The following is a 27,840-nucleotide window of genomic DNA, read 5'->3' as shown; positions in this document are numbered from 1 at the left end:
GAAACTCGTGGTCGACGTGTAGAGTTACTTTCGTTGTTTTTGGATTTTTCTGCATTTAATTCTTATCCTATGTGCGTATTCTGTTTGTAAATAATGCATTGACCAGTTTACCGTAATTGATTTGAGTACTCTCCTGGCCTGGGAAAAGTGCATAAGACTTGATAATTTCATTGCGACCAAGTAACAGAGCGAGGCAAGATGTATGTCCCCACAGGTGAGACCTCGAAATACATGTACTTTAAACTGTTAAGAGGTCTGTGGCTTATATAGGGGTTGCAAGGAAAGCGGTGCTGAAAGAGAAATATGGCGAACATTGCCTATTTACGAGCGGTGTTCAGCTTTAATGGTCTAACTTTAACCTTTATACATGTAGGTTGCATCAATCAATGTGACCTCACTGACCAACATTCTTTAAAAAGAACTTTGCTCTGATAAATGCCTTTTATCCAAACCAACAAAACACAACAAAACTTCTATTTATATTCTATTGTACATCACTTAGTATGAGAATACAATATACATGTATGTTTTAGATTGAAAATGCAGCAGTTTACTACTACACTTATCTAAAAGTGAAAGGAGTGTCTGGGAATCTAGTCTCTGGTGTAATGCTTTTTCCTGAGAAAGTAATGAGGATTTTTACTTGGTCATACTCAAAACACTACACTCTTTGCTTTACACACATAGAGGAACGCCAGCAGTTCATGTGATCCATGTAGATAACAATGGAGTATCATCAACACCACATATATAGCTTCAACAGGCTTGGGCTGCATCTTGTTTGGGGCAAGCTTTGATTGATTGAAGAACAGAAAATCAGCTGTTGGGGTCTGACTCAAAACTTTCACGAAGTGCAATCTCATATTCGAGACGTTCTTCCAGTGCGGCTATGTAGTCACATGGAAGGTTCCTTTCTTCTCCAACTCTCTGAGCTATGGCACTAGCACTATCATTCTGTCAGAGAGAACACAATTTTATCACTTATACAATGAATTATAGCAATACATGTATATCAGATTCATAGAAAGTTACATTGCAAAGTTATCATCCTTTATGGTTAACAAAATCTCACTCCATCTTGTTTCGGACTTGAACTACCGGGTATACCTTACACACTGACGTCTTGAATACTGATCCGTCTTTGTCCTCAAATTCCAAAATAAACATCTCTGAAATTGCACAAAATCTTTGTTTATATCAAAATATTTATCTTCCAAAATCAAAGGTATCTGATCCATTACTGGATGATTACAATGGACTAAACTGAAAAAAAAGTGTGCAAATATGATGTAAAGAACTATATATGATAAGAGTTAAATTTGGCCCCCATAATTCGCCATTTTTTAAGTGTTTTGGGTACAATAAAATGTTAACGAATTTTTTAGAAGAGTTGATATAAAATATATTTTTCATCTATTTATTTGATTTATTTGCACTCACTGGCAGTATATGACGTCAGAAGTGACGCCATTTCAATAATTCAATCAAAAACAGCCAAAAATTGACATTTTTCTTATCTATTTACGAATGGGAAATATAGAGCGCATGCTTGAACAAGGAAAAATTTTTTGTCACTTAATAGTCTTGGCTAGATACATCTCTGATTAAAATATTTTATTTGTTCAAGAATGCGCTCTATGCTTTCGGAAGGAAAAACTGCTTGAAAATAAGCTGTTTTGCGCTAAAAATGCAAAAATGGCGGGAAAAGGTTGTCTTTACAATGTCATATTTCTAAATTGTGGGCACTTGAACCAAAATGAATATTATGTAAACACATCACATATATATCTGTACTAAGAAAACAAAGAATGATAGTAAAATGATGATGTTCATTTTAGGGGGCCATTTTAGGCCCTTATCATATATAGTCCTTTTCCCATAGTTCCAAATTGTAATACATGTGTAAAAATATCAGCTATCAGTTTAGCTGTTATCTTATTAAATAGAACCCTCAGTGCCATCCAAATTTATTTCAGAAAGATTTTTCTTTATACCGGATAATATCTTGGTAACATTAACACCATACACTACATTTTTAATTTCTATTTCTATTCTCCATTTCAAAGGGAATCTGACCCTTCATTTTTACAAACATCATGGCCCTTCATTCAAGAATGTTTTGTGCCAAGTTTGGTTGAAATTGATAAAAAATGTCAAGTTTTAACACGAGCAGGTACTGTAAAAAGTTTGATCTACAGTTAGAAGTTTATTTAAGCTTTCAGCTGAGATAAGCTAAAGTTTGCTTTTTCACAAAATTATTCAATTATTCATAAAATATGAATTCCATTTGTAAAAATAATCCAAAGCAAACACCGATTACCTTTTAACTTTGTTGGAGGGACATACACATGGATATCTGGCTTTTTCTGCTTGTTCTGTCTTTGCTTGGGTTTCTCTGTAAGTTTAGCTTTAACCTCCTTGTCATATGTGTCTCTTTAAAACAAAATGTGTAGATCAAAATCACACTGAAATTTAATAACAACAAAAGTACCAGTACACGTATAGAAGTATTAATAGGTAAAAAGACTTTAAGGATGACGTTTACTCAGAATGAAAAAAAAAATTCCACTGATGATAATGAAACCCCATCTATTGTATGTTATAGACCTTTGATTGTAGTGTTATTTTTTACTTTCAAAAAAGTAGGTCAATGACCTACTTTTTGAGTAAATGGCTATTGAATATTTTTTGAAAAATCAAGAAAAATCCCATAAAATTTTACACTACAATTGAAATTTTCTTAATTGTAAATATTTCTTAAATAATAAAACACTTTAAAAAATTAAATACATTTTATGAATGGCAGTGGCACTAAATAGGTACAAAACATTAAGATTTCAGCTACAATTTGAAAAAATATTCCAGTCCGAATTTCCTCGATCAGTTTTCAAATTCCTACCCATTTTTGATCTAAGTTTACAAAAATTTGAATGATGATAATACAAAAAGATTTATAGCATTGAACTACTTATATTGACCTTATTCTGTTGGCATATAATTTATATGAGGTCAATGATCAAAATTTTGAGATATGGTGTCTTTTATCGTTTTTAAGCATATTTTAATATTTTCGCAATTCGTGCCATACAATTATTTTAATGAATAAGTGAGGTAAAACCAGCTGAAAATATGAAAAATTATATAGACTAAAATATATAATCTTAACTTTCAATATTAGAGTACTGCCAAAAATGTTTTAGTGGAAAACAAAATCTGCAAAATTTAGTCCGAATTTCCTCTGTTTGGCTTAAAGTCTATTTTTGTTTGAGCCTAATTACGTAATATTGTAAAAATATCAAATGTTTTGTCAATAATAATTCATTTTATTAATACTTTTTTTGTTTAGAACAAATTTTACTCATTACATTGAACTTTATAACAATCCGAATATGAGAACTCAAACCCTGAGTAAACAACACCCTTAAATAGAGAATTGATGCAGATAAATGTACAAGACCAATTCAAATATCATGTCAATAAACCAAGTACTAACAGTACAAATCTTATGTCTCCCATAACAAACATTTTTGATCTGCATACATATGGGAATGGCATAATTTCAAAACACTGAATGTTTTCTGCCATTGTTGATAAAGTATATTATTAATTATATTTGTAGCTGACCCAATATGATATATAAATGAGCTTCAAATTGGTAAAATAAAGATGCAGTATAATTGTATCAAATACTGGTAGAAGTTGTTTTGTCATATTGTGTACTAAAAATGTAAATTATTTCTCTCTATCTAAAATCTAGTTGAATCCTAATGATATCTTTGCATGGAATATAATGTTGTGCACACAAAATGATAAGCTGAGTGCACAAGATAGAGGGCACAATAAAATAAATTGTTTGCATGATAGAATTAGTAGTTAGGATAATAAAAGATTACACTAAGTCATGAATGCAAGATAACAAGTCATGTGAACAAAATAACATGTTGTCCATAAAGTACCACCACACAATAAAAAATTCTTTAAACTAATGACCCGAGGGCCACAATGCTCACCTAAGAAAAACGGCAATATCTCTGATCAAATCAACTTCATGTTATCAAATACAAAAAATCCTGACAATGAAGTTGAAATACCTTGTTTATAAAAAGATCTTCAAAATTTCTGTACACTTTCTTTTCTTTTAAAATAACAAACCCCTTTTATTGTTTCGGTTTTTAAGAAGACAATTTTCACTATTATTCCTATGTAAAAAAAAATCAATCCCCATTGGGGCCCCATCTAAATAGAATGTTCTATTGTTAAAATGACAGATGTCCTACGGACCCTGTTTAACGATAGAATTCGTCTCATATACTCGCTTCGTAGCAAATAAAAAAATTATATCACGCTGTATCTCGCCTAAATTTTCATATGATTGGTCTCAAATACCTACAATGTTGCTCTTTTATAATCCCATATTACCACATTAACTGTTTTTGGAACGAAATCGCTGCCACTTTTAACATCACGTTTGAAAATTCGCTGTTTACGTTCGCCATGTTAATGATAAAATCCGAGATATTCTGAGTGCAATTTCCAACAAAATGGCAGGCAAATTCAAACACGTATTTTAACAAAATACCTCGGTACGACTCATTAAATGGCTTTTTGTGGACTAAACTACATATGCATTTTCAAAAAGGTTTGTAATGTATAAAAATGTGTTTTTCCTCTGCAGATATTTTTAACAGACTAAAAATCGTCGCGAAGCTCATCCGCTTTGCGGCTGCTTCATTGCAAGTATGTGGGACGAATTCTTACTGTGACCTGAGTGAGCCTGGTTACAGTAAGATTATTCTTTCTATAGGGCTCCATCCTTCCCCCAGGAATCATAATATGAACAAACGTGTATATATACTATCTAAAAATACTTCCATAGAAATTTAAGTGGTTCTGGATAACTTCAGCTGTCAACTCAGGTGAACTCACACCAGAGACATAAATAACAGTCTCTGGCTTGGCTAACACTAACAAATTAATTTTTTAATAGCGAGCACAGCTCGCCGGCATGCAGCACCGGTGCGAAGCGAGCTCTATCGGCAAGGCATGTGTGAATAGAAAATTGGGACTAGTTGCACATTCATTAAATGGATTTTTTTGGCGTCAGTAAATCGGACAAGTAATGCATTGTTTTAATCATCTCAGTAGTTCCCCGTAATCATGGCAATTTTCATCACTTCACACTCTCACAAGAATCAGCAAGACAATATGAAAACAATAACGATGTTTATGATATACTGTCAGTGCTACCTCTAAAGTTCACGTCAGTACTCTCTCAATCAAAAATAATCGAGCGACGTCACAAAGGTTTACACATTACACATTGGTCCGATAGATTTTTTCGGCGTCAGTAAATTTTGACCTACAATTCATAGTACCAATGGTTTCCAACCTTACTTTCTCGCGAGAATCAAAGTACAACTTTTGAAAAGCATATATAAGATATGTAATTTTAAGAACATCATGCTTTTTTAAGTATATAAAACAGTATACTTCGCATACTTTTATTTCTCAGGGGAGTTTTAAAGAGTCAGGCGAAATTTAACCAACGTCAGCTTTGACGTCACAATAAGCACTGATAAGGGGGAAATTACTCTAGTTGAAGTACTTGTAAATCTGCTTAAATGACCAAAATCCTCTCAAAATCTTGCAAAGGCTAAGCAAAAGAACAGCTGAAGAATAAGGACATTTCTTCAGATACAGTAAACAGTTGTAAATTGCACTCATTTTGATGAATGCTCACATTTATTTTATTCACTATAATTACGGTAAATTCCTGGAACGTACAGGTAGCATCGCATAGGGAGTGGGTGGATGGCAGCCTCATCCAAAAATTCTTTGAAAGCAAAAAAAAAAAAAAAATCGTGAAAATTCTAATCCTTCAGCTCTTTAGCAGTTCAATGGTTTCTTTATTTTCACTTCCATTTATTACATGCACTGGTGTGGGGGAGGGCACCATGTTCTTTTAATATGATAAGCAAATATTTTTAAGCGTAAATTAAAAAAAAATAATTAAAGATTATTTTTCTTTTTTTTTAAAGTGGAGGGGGCAAATCCATGATAAGTCGATTTTCCATGTGTAAATTAAAAAAAAATGAAATATTATTTTTTTGACATTGGGGAGGGGGGCTCTATGATGAGTCAAGTTTTATATGTAGGTTTAAAGAAATGTCTACTTCAAAAAAGGGGGATGAACTGACGTTACAATCACTTTAAAAGAGGAGATACAGTGCAATGAATATTTATATATTAAAATTATTATTCAACGACATTGATTACACTACTGTTCTACTTATACCGAGCGCAGCGAGAGGCGGGCGAAGCCCGCCTCGCGAAGCGAGGATTAATGGTAACACGTATCTATGAGAAAATCAGTGAAAAATTAAAGTTGAATCAGGGGTACTAAGGCCAAAAAAAAATTCTTCCAGCCCTGGGCGCCGCCATACTGGCAGCCATTTTGTTTTTTAAAAGTTAGTTCGATCATTGATTGAATGGTACTTATCGATGTTTATTGCCCCTAAACTCGATTAAATAAGTCCAGTGCTTCAATAGAAGGTAATTTGAATTAAAAGAAATTAAAAAGGATACCAGAAAAGTTCCAATAGTGCTTCAATCAAGAAACACGACTTGTTCTATGTATGTCTTATCAAATTATCAGATGGAAAATAAAAACATTAAACGTCAAGAAACGAATCTTTTAGATTCTGAATAAAGTATTAAATTTTAATAAATTGATGAACAATGAAAGAAGAAATTTAAAAAAATTCGGAATCACGTAACTCTCTTCGGCTATTTCCGAAGACAAAACTCGAACGTTTTACGTCTGAAATATGACGTCATAATGTAGACTGAGCACGCGACGTTTAGTTTAACTTTGACGAATGATTTGAGTAGGCAACCATGCTGGCGGATCCTACTTTGTGGGTTTTAAATAGATTTTATTATACAAAAATCAAACTGCACTGTGTTAATTCTGCGCTCGGTCCAACGGTCACACCGTTTACATATTAACTAAATCATAACAAATCTTATAAACTATGAATAATAAAAATTTACTGAAAAATAGGGATGTTTTATTTTTTGCATTCATATTTTACGTTGTTAATTTCATTTTTATTGATTTATTATAATTCATTGTTTGATCACATGCTGTGCTAGCCCCAACGGTCGCACCGTAAAGCATATTAGAAAAAACCAGGTAAGACGGAAAACCATCGAATTTACGTAAAACAATAAGGTTGAAGAAAGAACCAATACTGCTTTCATCATTTTTTAAAATGAATATACCTATCAACTTGGTTCTGAATGATCTTTTTCATAAAACCATGTTTCATATCAAGTCTCGATCGCAATCCAGCAGCCATGTTGAACTGAACATGCTGAGCAAGTTTTTAAATAATTTTCGTAAAACAAGAGTCTAGGTCCTAAGTCTTTTACGAAAGGAATATTTTAAAATATTTTGAAAAAGGTTTTTTTTCTGAAATTGCTTGGCATTAATAAATGAAATAAAATATACATGAAAATTCTAAAAGAAATAGCTTCTAAATTCTATGTACGAGCTGTTAATTATTCTAAACAATTTTGATGACGTACTACACAACAGATGTAAACTATGGCGGAAAATGTGGAATCGAACGACCACGATACGCAGGATAATCCAATGAGAAGCATTCTTAAACGGCGAAAACAGGAGGAAGAAAGTGAAGAAAATCCAGTTAAATCAGTTTTGAAAAAGCCGAGAACCTTAAGTCAGGATGACAAGGAAGTGACTACCCCACAACCCAGGAGTATTCTTAGAAAGAAATCGGACAATGCAAACGAAAACAGTAAGGTGACTCCAAAAGAAGAAACGGGAGAAACAGTTAAAACTTCGCCAGTCAAGATTAAAACTGAAAGAACATCGGATTCATCACCCCCTAAGAAGGCAAGCGAGGAAACTAGGTTGTCAAAAGCAGCCAGATTGGTAGCTGCACCTAAAGCAGCTGATGATGATGACGACTACGGTAATTGACTAACTCATACTTTGTTAAAATCCAAATGTTCTATTTAGTTGGAGTGAAATCATTCAATTTTATACATTGCCAAAAAACAAATTCCTTCATAAATGACAAGATTTTGCTTTACCGACAATAGCTGACAGTTAAACATGTGAAGGTAAAACCAGTTCGAATACTGGCACCAGATAGCTTAGTTGATAAAGCACTTGACTAGAGATTCAGGGGGCCCAGGTTCAAATCCTGGTCTCGTCTGTCATTATTTCTCCTATCCCGTTACGTATACATTGTAGTTTTTTGCTTTTATGTAATTATGTTTAATAGAGTGACCTTTTGTAGGGTGAAGCTATTGTAAAATAAAAATTATATTTTTGTTGACTACTTGGGTATATGAATTCATCAAATGTGCAAAATTGGATATGTTTCTTCATTCTTTATGCTAATTGACATCATACTTAATGAGGACAGTCAAATTTAGAATGCTCCAAAGAATGCAAATAATATTTTTATAATCATAGAGTAGACCAGTTGCAGAAGACTAAACCCTTTTTATCTTGTAAACAGTATTTTTAATTGTAAAGAGATTGAAGCAATTTTCAAGTTTAATAAGAATTGTTTGTTATCAGTAAAATATGCTTTATTATCACATACAGGTAACTCTCGATGGCTCGAACTTTGATCGCTCAAAGTTCTTGATCGCTCGAAGTGAGTCTAGGGTCCAGATTTTTTTCCCTTTATAACTAAGCAAATTTACTCTTGATTTCTCAAACTCTTGTTCTCTCGAAACCCTTGATCCCTCAAAATCAAACTGCAGTCCCTTAATTCATAATCTATAGTTTTTTACTCTCGATACCTCGAAGTGGCTGTGTATATCCAAGCGTTACCTATTTAACACCTACTTGGTCATTTAAATGGCTCCAGGCATTAGACGCGTGACCCGTGTCATGGGTTGTTTATTCAGGCGACACTTGTCCTGCAAGATGATAATTGTTTGATGATTGGCCATATCGATACCTAATCTATAATTTACACGAATCGTTATGCGATAATTTGAAGACGCACTGATGCAGTGAAAATGAGAAATTAATTGAGACGAAAAGATAATTTTGAGCCATCGTCAAAATTTTTGAATTATAAAACTGTAGAAATTATGCTTATCAGCATCATTGGCATTATAATGATGATTGCTGAACAAGTGTTTACAGTTGGTGAAGGACCCTTACAATGGGAAGAATGGGTGATCATGTTGATACTTATTTATTTAATTTATGACATGTTGTCTCGCAGTCGAGTAGTACTGAGCAATCTGATCATAATATGATGCATAAAACAAATAATTGCAGTGTATCATGAATTTATTCAATATTTGTTTCTATTTAGTTTTTAAAATATGCAGGTCTGTATATTTAACTGAAAACAAAACGTTATTTAAGCACGTGCGTAAGGTTAGCACTAAATAAATGGCTTAATCATAACATCCGGTAAGACTAATTTTAAAAAACCTGTCGGTCAACCCGGAAAATTTCGAACTCTTGAAAACTCGAACTCTTGATACCTCGAAGTTTTTTCTTGGTCCCATGGACTTCGAGCTTTCAAGAGTTACCTGTATATACATGCTATCTTACAAGAAAAGCTTTACTTTCCCTGACCCTTCGGGCTTGTGAGAGAAGTTAACAATCAATGAGTTTCACAAGTATAAAAGAAGAAGCATCTGTCACTTCTATTGTAAAAGAAAAAATTGCTGACTCTTTTGCATGGTCATTGATTTGCTCCTAGCATATAAAAAAATTGAAAGGAAAAATTATGCAATTTTTAACCGGGTTTTCCAACGGAAAAATCCGGTTATTAAAATGGTGAAAATGGCGGGCGGGCGGGCGGCTGCCAAAAGGGTACCCTCATTGTACGGATAACTCCTCCTACAGTTTTCAAGATAGGAAGTTGTTCTTTTGCAGATCAATTGTACCTATATCAGAAGTGTGCATATTGCTAGGATTTTGATTTCTGATTATTTATGAAAAAAATACCAGCTTTTGAACTTAGTCATTTTTTTGGCAAAATATTGCATATAGGGTACCCTAATTGTACGGATAACTCCTCCTACAGTTTTCAAGATAAGAAGTTATTCTTTTGCAGATCAATTGTACCTATATCAGAAGTGTGCATATTGCTAGGATTTTGATTTCTGATTATGTATGAAAAAAAATACCAGCTTTTGAACTTAGTCATTTTTTGGCAAAATATTGCATATAGGGTACCCTCATTGTACGGATAACTCCTCCTACAGTTTTCAAGATAGGAAGTTGTTCTTTTGCAGATTAATTGTACATATATCAGAGGTGTGCATATTGCTAAGATTTAGATTTCCGATTATTTATGAAAAAAATACCAGCTTTTGAACTTAGTCATTTTTTGGCAAAAAATTGCATAAAGGGGAACCTTATTGTATGGATAACTCCTCCTACAGTTTTCAAGATAGGAAGTTGTTCTTTTGCAGATCAATTGTACATATATCAGAGGTGTGCATATTGCTAAGATTTAGATTTCCGATTATTTATGAAAAAAATACCAGCTTTTGAACTTAGTCATTTTTTGGCAAAAAATTGCATATAGGGTACTATTTGTACGGATAACTGCTCCTACAGTTTTCAAGATAGGAAGTTGTTCTTTTGCAGATCAATTGTACATATATCAGAGGTATGCATATTGCTAGGATTTTGATTTCTGATTATTTATGAAAAAAAATACCAGCTTTTGAACTTAGTCATTTTTTGGCAAAATATTGCATATAGGGTACCCTTTCACCTTATCCATTTCACTGGATACGGGTTGACATGGATTATGGATACAGTTCACATAAAAGAAAACCCGGTTTGCTGTCACATTGACAGCTTTTCACTTGTTATCAATTAATTTGTAGAGGCAGTTCAGGATCCCAAAGTTGATAGAAGTCGTTCTTGTCCCTACCTAGACACAATCAACAGGTAAACTTGTTAATCTGATCCTTACCTTGAAACCATCAACTGGTAAACTTGTTAATTTAAACCATACTTTGACTTAATTTAGTTTAATCTCCGACTCTATACCCTGTATTTAAGATCAATGTTAAAAGAAAGACCTAAGCATTAGAGAAGTGTTGGATGAGATGTTTACAGGGGTCTGTCTTATAATTTTACATATGATGTATTATTGTAGCCATGTGTTTGACTTATGTAATTGTGTTTTCCTTGCAGATCTGTCCTTGACTTTGATTTTGAGAAGCTTTGTTCTGTGTCACTCTCTCACATAAATGTCTACGCCTGTCTAGTCTGTGGAAAGTACTTCCAAGGTATCTTGATTAACAAACCAGTCTGAAGGCTCTTTGTTGTCTATAACTGATGCCTCTGAAATGCCCCTGTCCCAGTTAAATGTACTGTATCTATTTTTTTTCAAAACAAATGGGTTTATAATCACAATTATCCTTATCCCTCAAATCTAGAAAAATATTTATGTCCAATAATATCTAGACTTACTATTTGTGTATCTGTATTTTAAACTGGAATGAAATCCATAAAAAAAAAATCACAAGAAATCTTAAATACTATGAGTTTGCAATGATTTTCATAAAATTCCCCAAAATGTCAGCAATGTTGCTAAATTTTTCTAATTTAAACTGCTGAGATGGTGAGACCCCAGTATGAAATTGTACAAGAGCATTGCAGACTTGAATACATGTACTAGAGAATTTTTTGTGTAAATGCTGTACTTTATTCATTGTCTTACATTTCAGGACGAGGAAAGCTCTCTCATGCCTATACTCATAGTGTTCTGGATAGCCATCATGTGTTTCTGAATTTATTGACCCAGAAGTTTTACTGCTTGCCTGACAATTATCAGATCATTGACTCCTCCCTAGATGACATCATTGTAAGTTATTTGGTAGATATGAATTTAGAAAAGCTAATTCAGAATTATTTTTATGTGAGGATGTAATTTTTCATGTGCATGTTCAGCTGTTTATTTAATCTGCCCTTTTTGTTTGATCTCATGCTACCTAAACTTATGGAAAAACCATTCTTAGATGGTACATGTATAACTACTTTTTAAATAAATAGTACTTTCTATTTATTGAACATTATTGAAAGAATGAATATTTTGCTAGGACAATATTTTATGAATACAAAGGAAAGTAAAGACTTTATATTAATTAATGTTTAATCCGCACAGTGTTTCAGTAACAGATTTTGCAAGAGTATTAATGGAAAAATTATGCTTTTGCAATATTTATTAGTTTTGTTTCATTACTTTTACAAAGAAAATTCTTATTTTATTAGTCTTTAACAACTATTTATGTATTTGGTCTTCTTTGTTTCAGTATGTTCTAAATCCCACATTTAGTAATGAGCACATAGCATCCTTGGACTCGAGCAGTAAACTTTCTCGTGCATATGATGGCACCACCTATTTACCTGGTATGTCATTGACTTCAATACTTAATGCACAGCAATTTAAAAACAAAATCATGTGAAAGGAAACAAAGTCATTAAGGAACCTGATTATTTATCTGATTTCAGGAATTGTGGGTCTCAACAATATCAAGGAGAATGACTACTGCAATGTGATACTTCAGGTTTGTAAAAGTGATCTGTTGCTAGGCTTGTCCTTGATATACAACTTCTAAGGTTTATGTGTCTAAAAGACAATGATAAGAGACAGAATTTACATGTATGAACCAATCATTTTGTGATCACAATGAATATAAGTCACAGTTTCATTTATTTCAGGCCTTGTCTCATGTGACACCCTTGAGAAATTTTTTTTTACAAGAAGACAACTACAAGAAGATCAAGAGGCCCCCGGGGGACCAGATGTTTCTTACTGTCCAGAGATTTGGGGAACTTCTGAGGAAGCTCTGGAATCCAAGAAATTTTAAGGCTCATGTCAGCCCCCACGAGATGTTACAAGCTGTTGTCTTGTGCAGTAAAAAGAAATTTCAAATCACGGAACAAGGTATATAATGCAATGTATCAGTAGAAGAGTTTTGAAAAGATAATCAGAGGTAGCTGAACTATTACCATAATTGAACATTTGTAAGACCTTAATTATCATGTACTGTGTGATATCATAGACCATCCATGTTGTGTCTACAGGTGATGCCCTTGAGTTCATGTCCTGGTTTTTAAATGCTCTACACTTGGCAATGAATGGAACCAAGAGGCTGAACAGTACCATTGTCAACAAAACTTTTAGAGGGAAAATGAGAGTGTATACAAGAAAGGTTTTGCCAATTGATTTGGTGAGTTTTTACTGGCCTCTGTGCAAAAAAAAAATAATAGTAATTGACATGATTTGCAAAGATTGTATTATGTAAATCTATGTTTAATTTTCAAATTGTAATTTTTGAGGGACCTTTGTTGTTGAAGAAAATACAAATTGTATTATTTTCTTTCACATAATGTTTAATTGCTATCAGCTACTTTTCAGTTGATTTTATGAATTTTTTTTCTCTTTTTAGAAAGAAGAGGAAAAAGAGAAGCTTCTGTTGACGGATGAATATTTAGGTATGCACTGTAGTTTTAATGTTCATTACAATATACAACTAAAAAACTCTGTAAGCAATGATTGTAATAGATGAAAAGGAAAACAATCTTATGATCCTATCCACAATTTAGAGCATGCCGAGGAGATTCCCTGGCTGTATCTGACCTGTGACCTGCCCCCACCCCCACTTTACCCGGACGAACTCCAGGAGAATATCATTCCTCAGGTTCCCTTCGCTTCACTCCTGACCAAGTTTAATGGAGTCTCGGAGAAGGAGTATAAAACACACAAAGATTCTCAGCTGAAACGCTTCCAGATCACCAGATTACCCAATTTCCTCATCATTTTCATCAAGGTTATTTGTAGCCTAGTCTCATTTTACCATTCCTGTTAATCTTGATTCAGAGCATGCACATCTTATTTCCTCAGAGAAACAGCAAAGAATATTACTGATTTTTTAATAAGACAACAAGCCAATTGAACTTCCCCTTTTATTTCATTGTATGAAAAAGCTTTAATTTTACTCTTATGAATTGGATGTAATGTACTTCGCATTCAAAGAATTGTTATTCAAACATTTTACTCACCCATATGAATCTCTTTTCAGAGGTTCACAAAGAATTATTTTATTAAAGAAAAGAATCCAACTATTGTCAACTTCCCAATCAAGTAAGTATTTAGTCTGTAAAGTGACATAATTTCATTTAAATAACTCAGATGGAGAAAAAAATTTGACATTTTTCTTTTTGTTAATTTGTTCAGTAAAAGGTTATTGTAATTTATAAGGTCCTACCATTCAGGTCATACAAGTTTGTAGTATTTATTTGATGCAGCAAAAGCTAAATGCTAAAACTATGGGGAAATTGGAATCATATCGGAGGTTGTTGGTTCAGTCTTAAAGGGACTTGGACACGATTTGACTTAAAATTTTCACAATTTTATTTTTCCATTTTCAATGTTTATGCTGATAAATATAGAAGTTAAGAATGCTATGTCAAAATTTAAAAGTCAGATATCAAATTATAAGCAAGATACAGACTGAGAGTTCATAATTCTTTGTTTTGTAAACAAAGCTTAATATTGTCATTTTATACATATGTGCTGTATTGGTGTAAGTATCAATCAAATGTAACTTTCTTTTTTTGATATTAATAGTATTTATGAAGATATTGAATTACCGTAGTTTACCTTGTTTTTTACACGTCATTTTGTCTGAGAAATGATAATTTTCTATATTACATTTTTTGTAAACAACTATAAGACTCGAGCTTTGTTTACATAACAACCAATTCTTACCTATGGATCTCGCTTGTAACTTGACTTTAACATTCAATATTTTGGTCAATCATTTAAAATGCACCAGTTAACCATTTAATACATAAAAAATAAAAATAAAATGTTTGATCTTAAATCGTGTCCAAGTCCCTTTAAGCACAAAAGATTTATAAGTTTTCAATACAAAGTGAGTTCAGTATTATGTTTTCGAATTTTAAATCCCAAGTATATTCTTTGTTTCAGGAACATTGATTTTGGAGATTTGCTAGCCCCAGAGCACCGGGTTTTACACAGAAACACCACCTACGACCTGATGGCTAACATTGTACATGATGGAGAGCCAGAGCGAGGCAAGGGGACGTACAGAGTCCATGTTCTACACAAGGTAACACAATGCTTTAAGTTAGCCTAGAACCTTGACATGTGTTTCTCAGTAATAAAGGATTTAGAAATACAAACTTACAATTGATATGTTGTTTAAGGTCAGACGACACGTTCCTCAATTTTATATAACTTTTTCCAGGAATTTGTTATTGATTTACTACTACTTTGACAAGCTTTCTTGCAAAAAATTAGGATACCTTACCAGGAATTTTTGCAAAATACTAGAGTATGCAATTTCCTATATAATCTTTTTGAAAATACACTTGAATTGCTGATATATATTGATATATACAGCCGGAGATGGTGTTTGAACTCACGACCCGTGGAACCTACAGTTCTAGCAGTGTGCGGCCACCGCTCTAACCACTCGGCCATCTAGGTTTACAAATGCAAAAAATAAAAATCTAAATCAATTTAAAAATTATTATAAATAATAATTTTTATTGGAACTCTTTATTATGAGGAGATACAAAAAAGATGCTCGAGGAACGTGTCGTCTGACCTTAACTAATTTGAGTTATGCTGAATATATGATGACTTTCTCATTCTATATTGGTTGGAATGGTTAATTTTGTTTGCAGTTTTCTGTAAATTGAGGGACAAACCATTGGTGTTATTGTTAATGTGATCTTGTACTGAACTGTGTTTCTGAACATCTGACAGGGTACCCAGAAATGGTACGAAATGCAGGACCTTCATGTCACAGACATCCTACCCCAGATGATCCCATTGTCAGAGAGCTATATACAGGTGGGTGAATTATAAGTCATTTCTATGATAACAAGGTTGATGGCATTACAGAACTTTTGCTTTGTTTGCCGACAGATCAATAGAGTTTCCAATCTTAAAAGCCCCATGGATAGAATGCTCTTACTGGTAATCCTTTTTCCAAAGAACTAGGTGGAGAAGTGAGAGGTTCTCATACTGAGTTGTTTTATGTCGAAGTAAATGTGATTTTTTTAAAGATCCTGCTCGCCATTGTCTCTGACCACTCAACATAGACAACAAGAAATTATCGACATTAGTGTTCAGAATGTTCGGGCTTATATGACAAAGGTCTTTAACAACAACTAACTACAGTTACTTCCCTTGCAGTTTTACTGATTGGTCTTAAACTTTTGTCAACTCTTGTCTTGGTGATATAAGACCAACTAAATTAGTTACCAGATGTGAAGATTTTATAGATTAAAGGTCAATATTTCAAAATATTTGCGACTAACCAGATATTTTCTATAAAGGTACATAAAGAAAATATATGTACAAAGATTTGATATATAATTGTGAAAATTAAACTTTAAGACTGGAACCTCTATTTGTTCTTAAACATTTTTCTACTTGTTATCTGTAGCACTAAACTGATTGTAGGAATTGTTTTGGTAGTTGTATGATGTTTTGTTTATTGTAGATATTTGAGTTGAGAAAAGATATACCTAACCCAGTGTATGGTAAAGATCCTGTGGAACTGTCAGGAACACTCCCAGAGTCAATGGAAGTGGGGAAAACGGCTGACACCTGAATCTGACCGCTAACAGCCAAGGCTGCTGTGTGTGTGTCTGTCTTGACTCTAGATGATTGTTTTATCATACATATAATTATATATTGTTACTGGTACACTGTACAGTGTGTTCAAGATCTCCAATTAAATCACTTGTGTACTGGTATATCAGAGTTGGATTTGATTTCTCTAAGAAGAGCTTTTGCAGAATGTTGTATAACTTCATTTATTTATTCCCTTCTGACATACATTTGCTTTATCTACTGTATGTGAGCTAGTGTTAACCTTTTTCATTTGGCCAGACCAAGTTCCATTTTAGCTTTGAATCAAATGACCAGTATTGCTTTGTGTATCTCCTCTCCTTTTTTCAAGGTCATGCTATTTAATGACATTGATATTTTAGGGGGGGGGCATGGATTCTAAAAGAACAAGTGTAGTTGTATAGCTTGAAAACCTCTCACTCACAACATTAATGTTATATTATTAAGAAGAGAATTGATTCCAACGATGAATAATGCACACCTTTTTGGAACCTTATGGACTTTTTAAATGTCACGAAAGGTTTAAGGTTGTTAAGATTTCGTTGTTTTTCTGCTTTTAGAATTATAGATTGATTTAATAATGCCCTGGATGCCTTTTGTCTCCATTTGCATAAACAGTAGGACTGACTTGCTTTGGGCTTTAACATTCTTCCACAGAATGGAGCTTTACAACCTACACATACTTCTCTGTCACCTTCTACTAGTTGAAATGGGAAATGGATTGTCGCAAATTCCAAAGGAACTTTTTTCCGATGCCCATTTGTTCGGCAGACTTGTGATATCGAATTGTTAATGGTTTTGTCAAAGGTATTGGCATTTTTAGTCAAATAATTGAAACACTCATTGATTTCTGTGAGTCTGTAAACATTTGACAGCCATGTATTCCAGTAAGAACTCTTTTAAAACCGTTTTTGATAACAGATAACACTAGGAAAACATTATATTTAAACTACGCCATCTCAACCGGAGTTCAATAGAATGCCTTGTTTATTTTGAATTTAGTGAAAACGTCTGCTCCGGTCTAGGGATCTAATCGTATTGTACTACTACTTCGGCTTAAAATTAAATCCCTTCTTGCAAATCTTTAGGATTATGTGTCTTCAATTAATGTAAAACCTATTAATTGAATTGCCGCATTGCCTGTCATTGCTTCAATTAAATGCGCGTTTTTCACGAGAGCTATTGAGGGTCTGGTTTTACTGCAGTGACATTTAATATAGAAGTCTCCCGGAGTGACGCTGTAAGACTTATGCCTATATAAACATCTAAGCTTTTAATGCAGATTAGGTGTGACTGTTTGTCGTTGGGACACGGCGCGCTGGTACCGGTTTGTGAAGCAGCGAATTTACACAACACGTTTTATCTACCGGGCTACAGGCGACTTTGCTTGCAATGTCCTCCGTCCTAGTCACTGCACAACACCTTGAACAGACCGAATTCTGGGCTAATGTCTGTCTCCGAGCAGTTTGAACAATGCTTTGATTGTTTCTTGTAACAGAGTATTACCTGTCATTATCTTGCTTCTATCGATTCACTCTTCCCAATAATTCAAGATTAAATTCAAACATCCCAAGATAGATGAAAATTTCGCCCGCAATCCGCTCAGTTGTCCGTAAGTTTGGACAGTCTGAGTGTGCTGACAGTTCTAATGAACCAGGAATAATTAAAAGGATTACTATCTACAATCCCTGTTCGATTTAAATTGCACAATAAATTCTTCCTAAATCGATAGAGATTTTCGTGTATATTTACCTCTGCAAATGTTCAGAATGGTCTATCTTAAATTACATTCCGCTTAAATATATAGTCGTGGATTATATGTTGAGGATCTTTAAAGAACCATTTCCTTTTAACTAGAGCTTTAATGGCTGATCAGTTCTGAATAGGTCTGGAACAAAAAAACAGGGGAAATAATACCGACTTTTATCGATACATGCGCAAATTAATGACAAATGTGCCGGGGTAACGGGCAATCGTTGCTAGGGACTACCCGGTGTTTGAATGTGGAGCACGGGTCTTCTATGCGGACCAGTAGCCTATGTGAGCTTGTATACATAAATATATACTGTCTGGGAAGAACAAGTGTGACTGGAATATAATTTTGTGGAAGGTACTATCAAACATCAGACATGTCGCAGGTAGGAATACCTCGACCAGCCTCGATGGGGCAAAAAATGGGAGTCAGCCTGCCCCAGATTGAGCATCCCTTGTCTCGCATGGGTAATCCCACAAACATGGACATAAGAGGAGTATCCCGGTCCGGGGACCGACCTCTCTCCCACCCCGCGGGACGACCCCTTGCCAACGAGAATGTGTATAGCGGTAGAAAGAGCGTGAGTGCATACGGTCGGGACAGCAGGCTGGGCTCTAGACAGATGATGCAGGCGCCCCTCCCCATAGATAGTATTCCCGAAGGGGTGGAGGTCACGTATGGAGACCCAGCGAAGACCAGGCTACCCGTGTTTGGTAAGATTAGTTTTTATGCTTGGTTGAAAAGATTGTTATCTACTTATAATGGTACTGGTAGTTAATGCATCACTTCCATTCACCATCTTCATTTGGAGGTCGGAAAGTTATTTGAAATGAATATGTCTTGTTAGGAATATATGTTTTTTGTATGTTTCCCCACAAAAGTCGGCACAGTTTAGTTAAGAAATGAACTGTGTGTTGTTTCAGGCTTTATGTTATCACTGTTTCTGACAATTTATTTCCTCCTCGTCAAACCATGATATGAAATCAAACTGTCCTTCAGACCTGTGTTATAAGAAATGAATTTTGGGAGGTTTATAGATTGCTAGGGTTTTACTATTAATTTTGAGTTATCAAACAAACTTACGAACTTTAAGAGCTACCTTTCTCTAAGTGGTAAATATACGGTAAAGGTGTTTACTTTGGCAGAAAGGATTGGAAACCAAAGACCAACAAGTGGTTTGTTTAATAATCCCAGCCTTTCTTAGGAGTTTCCTGAGGACGGACCAGATCATTTTAGCACGGATGTTTCGCTCGTGGACCGACGGAACCCCCCTTACACGCCATTCAATATATTACTCGGACCCTTCCGTTTCATTTCTAAAATCCCATTCGTCAATATTCATTACAAAGAACATCTTAGCTAGCTTTGTTTGCACATTTTTCAAAAGTATGTTTTTATTCAATAATAATTCTTTACAACTGATTTTCAATCTGCGTGGCGATTTAAACAGCGGCGATTCATGAACTACAGAAGCGGGTGTCACTGAACGCACCCGTCTCCCTGACCACGGGATTAACAGCGGGTTAATGAACGAGAACAATAGCGGCAGGGAAATTAAAATTCACACATTTCATAATTATCTGACTATCTTAATTAATCCCGTGAATAATGTCTTTGCATTTTTTCTTACATTGGCGTATAGTTTTTTTTTTAACCCGGGGTGATTTGGTATTGATTTCATAAAGTTTGAGCGTTTAAATGAAAAAAAGGAGATACCAGAGCCTTGCTAGTTTTTGCTATCTTAAAAATTTAACCTACCGATAAAAAAAAAGCTGGCGAGACGACAATTTATATCGATATTTGAATTCATTACAGGGCCCAGTCACAGTAAAGCGAACAAGGGTAGACTTTTTTTCATAATTATAGAGTCTAGTTCCTTTCAGATAAGACAGTGTTTTCTCTCTAGGAGCATTAGCATTTCTTTACTTATAGTTCACGCCTGAGCTGACAATTTTATTCAGTGTAGATCTAAGAAGTTCACCCTATAATACTGCCGGTAGTGTGCGATATATCACACGGATTAGATATTTTATGGCCCCATATTGTCCCCTATCACACTTGATGTGCTCCTCATACATGGGGATTTCATTTGAGGTTTCCTGGTCGATACATCGTATATCATCGCTGCAGTATACCCTAACCTGTTTTCCGGTAGCTAGATGTTATGCCACTTTACATATCTTTATATAGGAATGTAAATCAATTTCTGGCATTGTTAGTAACCTTTTCTCGTCTGAAATTTAAATCTAAAACACAATAACATTTCTCTAGTCGGCACATTTTGTTTGTTACCATTAGAAAAAAAAAAATAGAATTATCTGATTGTGAACTTTTCCAGTCACACAAAAGACATTCCCGAGTTCCTAGTTAATTATGCAGATATTTTGTAGTTCCATGAACTAATTTTTAACCTTATTTCAAATTTCCAAAGAATCAATACGATGTATATAACCAATGTGAATTAAAAAGAAATGCCCTTTGTGTTTTAATAATAACAATCGGATATCGAGTGACACCTATAGATCACCCCCCCCCCCCCCCCCATCCCCGCAACGTGGTGGACACATACTGGTTCCATGCAGCCTCCAGTTTGCAATGTCATCACTTGCAAGGGTGGAGGGACTGTCTGTATATATGGTTTTTCTCTGCTTCAGTTTGCCTTTCATTCTAATTTCTGACTGTTACTAATGGTCAATAAAACTCTAAGAATAGTTCCCATGTAGATTGTAGATCAGAATTCACTTCTACTTTTTCACCCAGTTAGAGATGTACATTAGTATGTGTTATAATTACCCAAAATGCTTGTGTTACAGGAAGTCGTGCCGACGTGGGCAGCCGTATGGATAATGGAGCCCCGCCCAGCAGGATGTCGTCTCGGCTCTCACAGGTCTCTACCCAGGCCAGGCTGGAGATCGACGAAGTAAGATTTTGTTTAAAATAAAATTTGGTTCACCATAACACTATGTGGTTTGAGGTGTTCATAAAGCTGATCAATAGGGTTATCTTTGCATAAATGAGTTTAATTAACTATTTAAACAGACTTATGTTTGTTTGTTTAACAGAACAACGCATTGGATTTCGATAATTTGCAGAGTACTGCAATCTGTAGCAAATAAGCCCCACACCTTATGAACGGTACAGCAATTACAGTTTTCTAAATGTTGACTGTCGATATAATTGATTTCTTACACTAACAGATAGAGACAATGCTGAAGCAAAGAATAAAGGGAAGCTATTACGAAATCAAGAAGAAGTTTAAGGACAATGATCCAGAGCAAAAAGGGAATGTATCCAGGTATGGAAACAGAGATTTCTCGGAGAGAGGGCATTGGTGATATCTATTGCAAAGATCAGACATCTAATGTGTAACAATGGCGGTATGGGGTTTTCTTTACAGAGAGGCCTTCTACAGGATCCTGATGACCATCTTGAACAGGAACGTGTCACAGAACGTGTTTAACAGGCTGATGGACAGACTGGGCTTCAAGGACAAACAGATCATCAACTACAGCGAGTTCTTCGCCTACTTCCACGAGGCCCAGGCTCAAAACGACTACCCCCGCTGGATGGACCCTGTTCAGAGAATGTGGCCAGACAAAGCAATAATGACGTCATCTCAAGTCCATGCCCAACTTAAAGAGAAAGTCCGACAAAAGTAAGTTGGGTTTGCTTTTACTCTATTGCGATTAACATGGCACATTTGGTTTTACAGTGTTTCACGACCTGCTGTGTTTTCCTTTCAGATTCCTAGATATTGCCGATTTAATACCTCAAATGAATCCTGGAGGCACTGGAAGAATACTGAAACCAGAATTTAAGCAAATGCTGAATAAGTTAATGTTTTACATGGAAGACACAGAATTTGAGAAACTGTGGAAAAAGTACGATTCTTAAAATTCTCTTCACCTGGTCGATAATAAATTACCTATATATCGATTCACTAATAAAAATTAGTGTGTTCGAATTTGAAAGCAAAATTCTCTAACTTGATGCTATTTTAGGTACGACCCCAATAATAGCGGCACTGTGAATGGAGCCCAGTTCCTGAACGCTCTGGGAATTCAGATGGAGAATGGAGGAGAGGAGAGACAGGCGTCTCCTCAACTTATCACCGGTAAGACACGATGCTCCTATCTATAGAAACAGGAGTGTGTATAAAAAATAACAGTCAATTGATATATCATAATGTTGGTTTAAAATGATAGGAAAAGACGGGAAGAAGGTGGCTAAAAAGGTGACATTGAAGGAAGGTAAGCCTAACAAAGAGTGGGTTGGTTGACAGCATGCAAAGGAGAACTGTTTGGGCTTGTAGAATTCTCCTCGTGTTTGTAGTGCAATCCATTTAGAAAAAATTGATGGAATTCTTTAAAAGGCAATTTGCATCAATCACCATTGATCGCCAAAATCAACGGCACTTAAACATACCCCGGCTGCACCCGCATTTCCCGGTAAAGATGGATTTGCGAGTTTGGTAGTATTAGGAGTGGGTTAGACGAACTGGCAATAGGTAGACACTGGTTCTGGTAGTCACATAATGTACAAGCCTACCTTAGTGATTTTGTAGTACCCTTCCAATAGAGCAGATCCGTGGAGAATGTTATCTTGTAAAGACCTGCCATGACAGCTGTTTGTTTTTGAATTTCTATTTAAATTGTTGATCTTTGGTTTTGCTATATTAACACCGAGTGTCGTTCAAGAGAAACTTGTTTCTGTTAAAAATTACATGTTCTATCAATAACTTGCGACAGGTTTGCCTGTATGTGACGGAACAATGAAATTTAAGACAGAATCAAGTGCTCTTGCAGTTTTGCTGTAAATGTACAAGAATCTAAATTCTACATGCCCAAGTTCTTAGAGACGTCTATGGGTGTATTTTAGGACCGTCCTCTAATAGAACCCCTAGGAAGAAAGAAATCGAAAGGAAGCAATCCCTGGACATAGAGCGCTGGCTGAAGAACAAGTTCAGAGAGGGTTGTCACCAAATGCAAGAGGCGTTTGAAGCCAAAGACCCAACCAACAGCGGCGTGGTGTGTAGAACCAGCGTTAGCATGGTTCCTCTAATTTTACAGTATTATAAGATTGATAAGTATTGTAAATCTTGTCATTGTTTTACCCCGACAGGTAAGCTTTGACGTCTTTCTGGAGGTCCTGGCCCAGTATCACCTTAAGCTGGAGAAGAAGTTACTGGCCGCCTTCTTGTCCCGATGCGCCGTGCAGGCTCGCAGAGATGGGGTTCCCTACAGGGATTTCCTTCACCGATTCCAAGATCGCTCTGAAGTCGGCATGACCCACAATATCCTGACCAATACAAAGCACAGGCTAGTCAGATTGTTAGTTATCAAATTTTATTCCTACAGTGGTGCAGTAGACGTGCGGTGGATCTCGTTATGTACCTAGTATTCCTGTATGCCGTGGGCTGTAGTTGAGCCGACCATCTATAGAGAGTAGAGGGTGCACTAGGCTCTATTGCTCAATGGTGACCGCCATCATCATATCGATCATCTATATCGTTTTTGTTTTGTCTTTTCCTTTTTTGTGTTTAAACTATCTGTATTTCAGAAACCTGGTACCTTTCAGATGTGTGTCTTCTCCGTGTCCAGCTTTTAGTACACCTCTTTTAGAGACTGGAGTTGTTACACGTAGTTGCAACACTTTGTGTGGATTGTATTCCATTTTCATTCCATTGAACTTTATGGCCGATATTTCTTGTCCTAATTTTGAGGTTTGCTGGTTACAGGGTGAATGACCGACCCGCCAGTCCTAGCCAGGTGTCCACCATGAGTGGTATCGAGGTCCAAGTAATGAATATGTTCCAGAGAGACTTCCTGGCCCTCCTCGGCACCTTTAAGTACGTCTTCACCCGTCTTTAAACAACTTTCAGTTACAAATCATAATTAGAAAACTTCGAGATGGATATTTCAAAAATTATCCTGATGAATGAATGTTTATTCTTTTTTCCCTTGCTAATCAGGAGCATAGACAAGTTGGGTCTGAACGTGATAAGTCAAGAGGAGTTCCGAGCGGCCATCGAGAGTCGGTTCAACTTCCATCTCCAGGACGACCAGTTCGATGCTTTCGTGGATAGACTTCCTCTGGACGAGGATGGAAACATCAAATACGCTGACTTCATGCAACAGTTTGACACAAAGTAAATAAACCAAGTGCTTCTAATTTCTGTTCATCTTCATAACTATCATAAACCTTTTAAAAATATTACAACGTTCATTTCATCAATTCTAGGGGTAAAGCTAAGAGCCTATTCGAAAAACAACCGGGCGTTGATTTGAGCGGTCCTCCTAAAGTACCCAGTCCGATCCTGGAGGTGAGCCCCCCTGAGGCTGATGAGGGGGTGGATCGACTGGTGGTGGACGAGCCGGTGTTCGCTGACTACGCTCAGGTCCGCCGCTCTCCACAGGAACTCTTCAAAGTCATCAAAGACCTCATGAACAGACGATTCCAAGATATAGAACGAGTATTTTACGAGTTAGATGAAATTAACAGCGAAAGATTGTCGCAAGAAATGATGTTCCAACTTTTGAAGAGGTACTTTAGACCACGATTCTTGCATAACTTGAAAAAATCTCCAGAGTTAATTTCCTTTAGATTTGCGTGTTCTCCATTTCAATAGTTTTCATTAAGATACCGATAAACAAAATGCTGTTTTTTTCATTAACAGATTCGATATCAGACCAGAAGTTTCCCGCGGAGAAATCAGAGACCTATGGAAAACGTTCATCACCAACACAGACAAGACCTTGGACTACAATGAGTTTGTCCGCCACTTTGGGTTCTCCAAGAAGTCGGCCTCCTTCCCCAATGCTAAGATGAACCCTCCCAAGAGAGGCGATGCTGACTTCATGATCAGATCGAGAAAGCTCAATTGTGCCGCAGACATGTTGGAGGATAGTTTGAGATCAAAGGTTAATACAGATACTGTTCAATGGATCTTACTTTACTATTGCTCTTACTATAAGCATTGAAATATAGGTATATTGAAAGCTTAGAAAACACCATCTTACAACGAGCCGATTTTGTGAGCGAACCTCAGTTTGTAGGTCTCTTTTTCTTATCTTACTTTCTTTTTCACGGTTTCTGACAGGTTGATTACATGTGGGAAGACCTGAGGAAGGAGTTTGTAGAGATGGATCCTTACGGCACAGGATTTATCTCTAGAGAGGAGTTCAAGGACGTCCTGACCGAACTCTGCGTCCACCTGAGCGAGTTTGAGATCAACAAACTGAGCGACAAATTCGACTTGAAACGAGACGGACGGTAAGTCTTCAGTCTCAAAATAAACCACGTTGTTAAAAGATCAACGATACCGACTTCATAAGCAATTATTGTTCTACAAGAGTTTCTTTTCATGATATATATACTTACTCATTTCAGCGTTTCCTATATCGAGTTTTTGAAGCCGTTTGCTCTAAGGAAACAAATCTGGCGCCATGGTAACAACATGCTTTCTCTTCTTGCTCATCCACAACCGGAACTGCCAATCCACGACATTGTTGAGCCCCCACAGAAGGGCCTCCATGGCATCACCTCCAAACTGAGGCAAAAGGTACCAGTAATGCGCGGATAACTATCGCTAGAATAATTCATATTAAAATATTTTGGGATGTATTTGTAAATTCTCTTTGTTCATTCAGCTTTTTTTCTGTCCACAGCTTGCGGGAGACTGGAAAAACCTCCGACGGGCTTTCAGAAAACTAGACACTCGGAACGAGGGCTACCTGTCGGTGCCAGAGTTCCGCTCAGTGCTGAAGCTAGCCAACGTCATCCTAGACGAAGACGAGGTCTACCACGTGCTCACCCAGTTTGACCACAACATGTCTGGCAAAATTCCATACGAAAAGTTCATTGAAGAAACATTTAAACCCCCAACAAGACAGAGTGTACGAAAAATCTAATTAACCTTGTTAACAAATGTCAAGTTATGATGAATGAAGCCTGCTTACGAGGTGTTAGCGACTGTGCATGATTGTTTAAATATGAACGCCGATTACAATATATTTTAAAGACTCCCTTCCCAAATATGTCACCATTATTCTCATACCTGCATTATATTTATTGGTAAGGATGTGACGTAATATGCTTATCATGCTTCGCGCCATTTATTCGTCCGCGAGTCCGGGCGTTGTTGTGATGATTTTGTGGTGCATCTCTCAGTTTGTTTTAGATTCCAGATATTGTGTATTTATATTTATTTCTTCAGTATTAAAAGGTTTAGGTGTGCACGCAATGGATTCACAGACGAGATAAAATGAACAATCTAATTTTTACTCTGGATGCACCCAAATAAATCCGTTAGTATGCCCAATTTAATATGAAAACCTTATTTTGTGATAGTATTAATTACGTGTTTGATATTTTGTATATTGAAGTCTAGCGATATTTGTAGCACAATCTATTCACGACTTATAGTATACAACTCGGCAAAGGACTGGTGCCGATGTGATCAGAAACTGTGATATTTCTTTGTCTATCCACTAACATTTATTTGTTACAATATCGTTTTACAATAAACTTGTATTTTTTTTAAAGTGTGTTTGTCTATCCTGCCAATCCTACATATGTTATTCTTTAGACTCAGTTGTTTTACTGCGTGTTATTTTATTTTTATACACCATGGAACCAAGGTTTAATTTTCATGTCGAGGGAGGATATACTAAGGAATCATCATTTTTTATTCGTGTCGGGTCCATATTCTTTTCTTGGCCCGGGGGGGGGTTATAACCATGCAGAAGGTTATATATTTTAATATTCACATATTCTACCGTATTTGCCTGTGATAACACTACGTACAATTTTGTACCGATTTTGTACTATATAACCCATAACTTCAAATGACGCCAAATTGAGGCGCCAGCGGGGTTTGCTTATTTATAATTAAATATTTAATCGTACGATGGTTTAACATTATATAAATATAAGTTATAAGGAATCATTCTTTGAATATTATGAGGTAATAATTTAGGTCGGGCTTGATCAAATGTATCATACAGCCCTTCGGGCTCTATTGGATTTGATCACGCCGCGACCAAAATTATCACCCCATAATACTCAAAGAATGATCTTTTATTCCTTAATCAAATTCAGGGTGTACCATGGCCCTATTCAAAGTCTTTTACCAAAATGTAGTTTATTCAAACAATATTTTATAATAAAAAATGGATTGGACATCAGGCAATGCCTTTATAAGTCCTCTCCATATCTAAAGCAAAGGGTACATTTATTAATTACCATGCAAGATTTTTTTTAAGTCGTAAATGGGTAACTAACGCTTTTTCTTACATAAAGGTAGATATGTATCTGACTTTGGAGACCTGTATTAAATGAATTAAAATTCCAGTTGTAGTTTTCGAATGAGGTCGAATAAAAGTT

The 27,840-nt window shown here is 35.6% G+C and overlaps 3 protein-coding genes across 6 annotated transcripts; 2 read left to right on the top strand and 1 right to left on the bottom strand.

The window, feature by feature from the left end:
- Positions 1-466: 466 nt before the first annotated feature.
- LOC128165138 (UPF0561 protein C2orf68 homolog) lies at positions 467-7,442 on the bottom strand. The gene is made up of 4 exons (XM_052829369.1): positions 7,285-7,442; positions 2,321-2,433; positions 1,108-1,169; positions 467-954 (listed from the first exon to the last, which is right to left on the bottom strand). The coding sequence occupies exons 1-4, from the start codon at positions 7,359-7,361 to the stop codon at positions 817-819; spliced, it is 390 nt and encodes a 129-aa protein (XP_052685329.1). The 5' UTR covers positions 7,362-7,442; the 3' UTR covers positions 467-816.
- Positions 7,443-7,600: 158 nt separating this feature from the next.
- Positions 7,601-16,828, top strand: LOC128165137 (U4/U6.U5 tri-snRNP-associated protein 2-like). The gene is made up of 14 exons (XM_052829368.1): positions 7,601-8,000; positions 10,909-10,972; positions 11,222-11,316; positions 11,758-11,894; positions 12,343-12,439; positions 12,542-12,597; positions 12,752-12,977; positions 13,118-13,263; positions 13,483-13,528; positions 13,640-13,863; positions 14,116-14,177; positions 15,027-15,168; positions 15,831-15,917; positions 16,573-16,828. The coding sequence occupies exons 1-14, from the start codon at positions 7,610-7,612 to the stop codon at positions 16,681-16,683; spliced, it is 1,884 nt and encodes a 627-aa protein (XP_052685328.1). The 5' UTR covers positions 7,601-7,609; the 3' UTR covers positions 16,684-16,828.
- Positions 16,829-18,643: 1,815 nt separating this feature from the next.
- On the top strand, positions 18,644-26,999 carry LOC128165136 (EF-hand calcium-binding domain-containing protein 6-like). Of its 4 annotated transcripts, XM_052829363.1 has the most exons (16): positions 18,649-19,169; positions 21,270-21,376; positions 21,654-21,751; positions 21,854-22,111; positions 22,200-22,337; positions 22,458-22,570; positions 22,662-22,706; positions 23,335-23,483; positions 23,578-23,774; positions 24,194-24,304; positions 24,428-24,604; positions 24,697-24,999; positions 25,133-25,376; positions 25,556-25,728; positions 25,846-26,017; positions 26,124-26,999. In XM_052829363.1, the coding sequence occupies exons 1-16, from the start codon at positions 18,833-18,835 to the stop codon at positions 26,364-26,366; spliced, it is 2,865 nt and encodes a 954-aa protein (XP_052685323.1). In that variant the 5' UTR covers positions 18,649-18,832; the 3' UTR covers positions 26,367-26,999. The 4 variants fall into 4 exon arrangements, with proteins under 4 accessions (XP_052685326.1, XP_052685323.1, XP_052685327.1 ...); XM_052829366.1 differs by lacking the exon at positions 22,200-22,337 and having other exon boundaries at positions 18,644-19,169; XM_052829365.1 differs by lacking the exon at positions 22,662-22,706 and having other exon boundaries at positions 18,652-19,169.
- The last annotated feature ends 841 nt before the right edge of the window (positions 27,000-27,840 follow it).

The sequence above is a fragment of the Crassostrea angulata genome, chromosome 10 (genome assembly GCF_025612915.1).
Source record: "Crassostrea angulata isolate pt1a10 chromosome 10, ASM2561291v2, whole genome shotgun sequence".
NCBI classification, from domain to species: domain Eukaryota; kingdom Metazoa; phylum Mollusca; class Bivalvia; order Ostreida; family Ostreidae; genus Magallana; species Magallana angulata.
The sequence above is the reverse complement of the archived record's forward strand: the minus strand, read 5'-3'. Positions and strand labels throughout refer to the sequence as shown.

Excerpts from the sequence above, each read along its gene's own strand:
- LOC128165138 (XM_052829369.1), bottom strand. The coding sequence starts at position 7,361 with ATGGCTGCTGGATTGCGATCGAGACTTGATATGAAACATGGTTTTATG. Across the intron at positions 2,434-7,284 it reads ATTCAGAACCAAGTTGATAG|AGACACATATGACAAGGAGG; the intron begins GTATATTCATTT and ends TTTGTTTTAAAG. Across the intron at positions 1,170-2,320 it reads CCCTCCAACAAAGTTAAAAG|AGATGTTTATTTTGGAATTT; the intron begins GTAATCGGTGTT and ends GTGCAATTTCAG.
- LOC128165137 (XM_052829368.1), top strand. The coding sequence starts at position 7,610 with ATGGCGGAAAATGTGGAATCGAACGACCACGATACGCAGGATAATCCA. Across the intron at positions 11,317-11,757 it reads CTGTGGAAAGTACTTCCAAG|GACGAGGAAAGCTCTCTCAT; the intron begins GTATCTTGATTA and ends CTTACATTTCAG. Across the intron at positions 13,264-13,482 it reads AGGTTTTGCCAATTGATTTG|AAAGAAGAGGAAAAAGAGAA; the intron begins GTGAGTTTTTAC and ends TTCTCTTTTTAG.
- LOC128165136 (XM_052829363.1), top strand. The coding sequence starts at position 18,833 with ATGTCGCAGGTAGGAATACCTCGACCAGCCTCGATGGGGCAAAAAATG. Across the intron at positions 21,377-21,653 it reads CCAGGCTGGAGATCGACGAA|ATAGAGACAATGCTGAAGCA; the intron begins GTAAGATTTTGT and ends TTACACTAACAG. Across the intron at positions 23,484-23,577 it reads ACCCAACCAACAGCGGCGTG|GTAAGCTTTGACGTCTTTCT; the intron begins GTGTGTAGAACC and ends TTACCCCGACAG.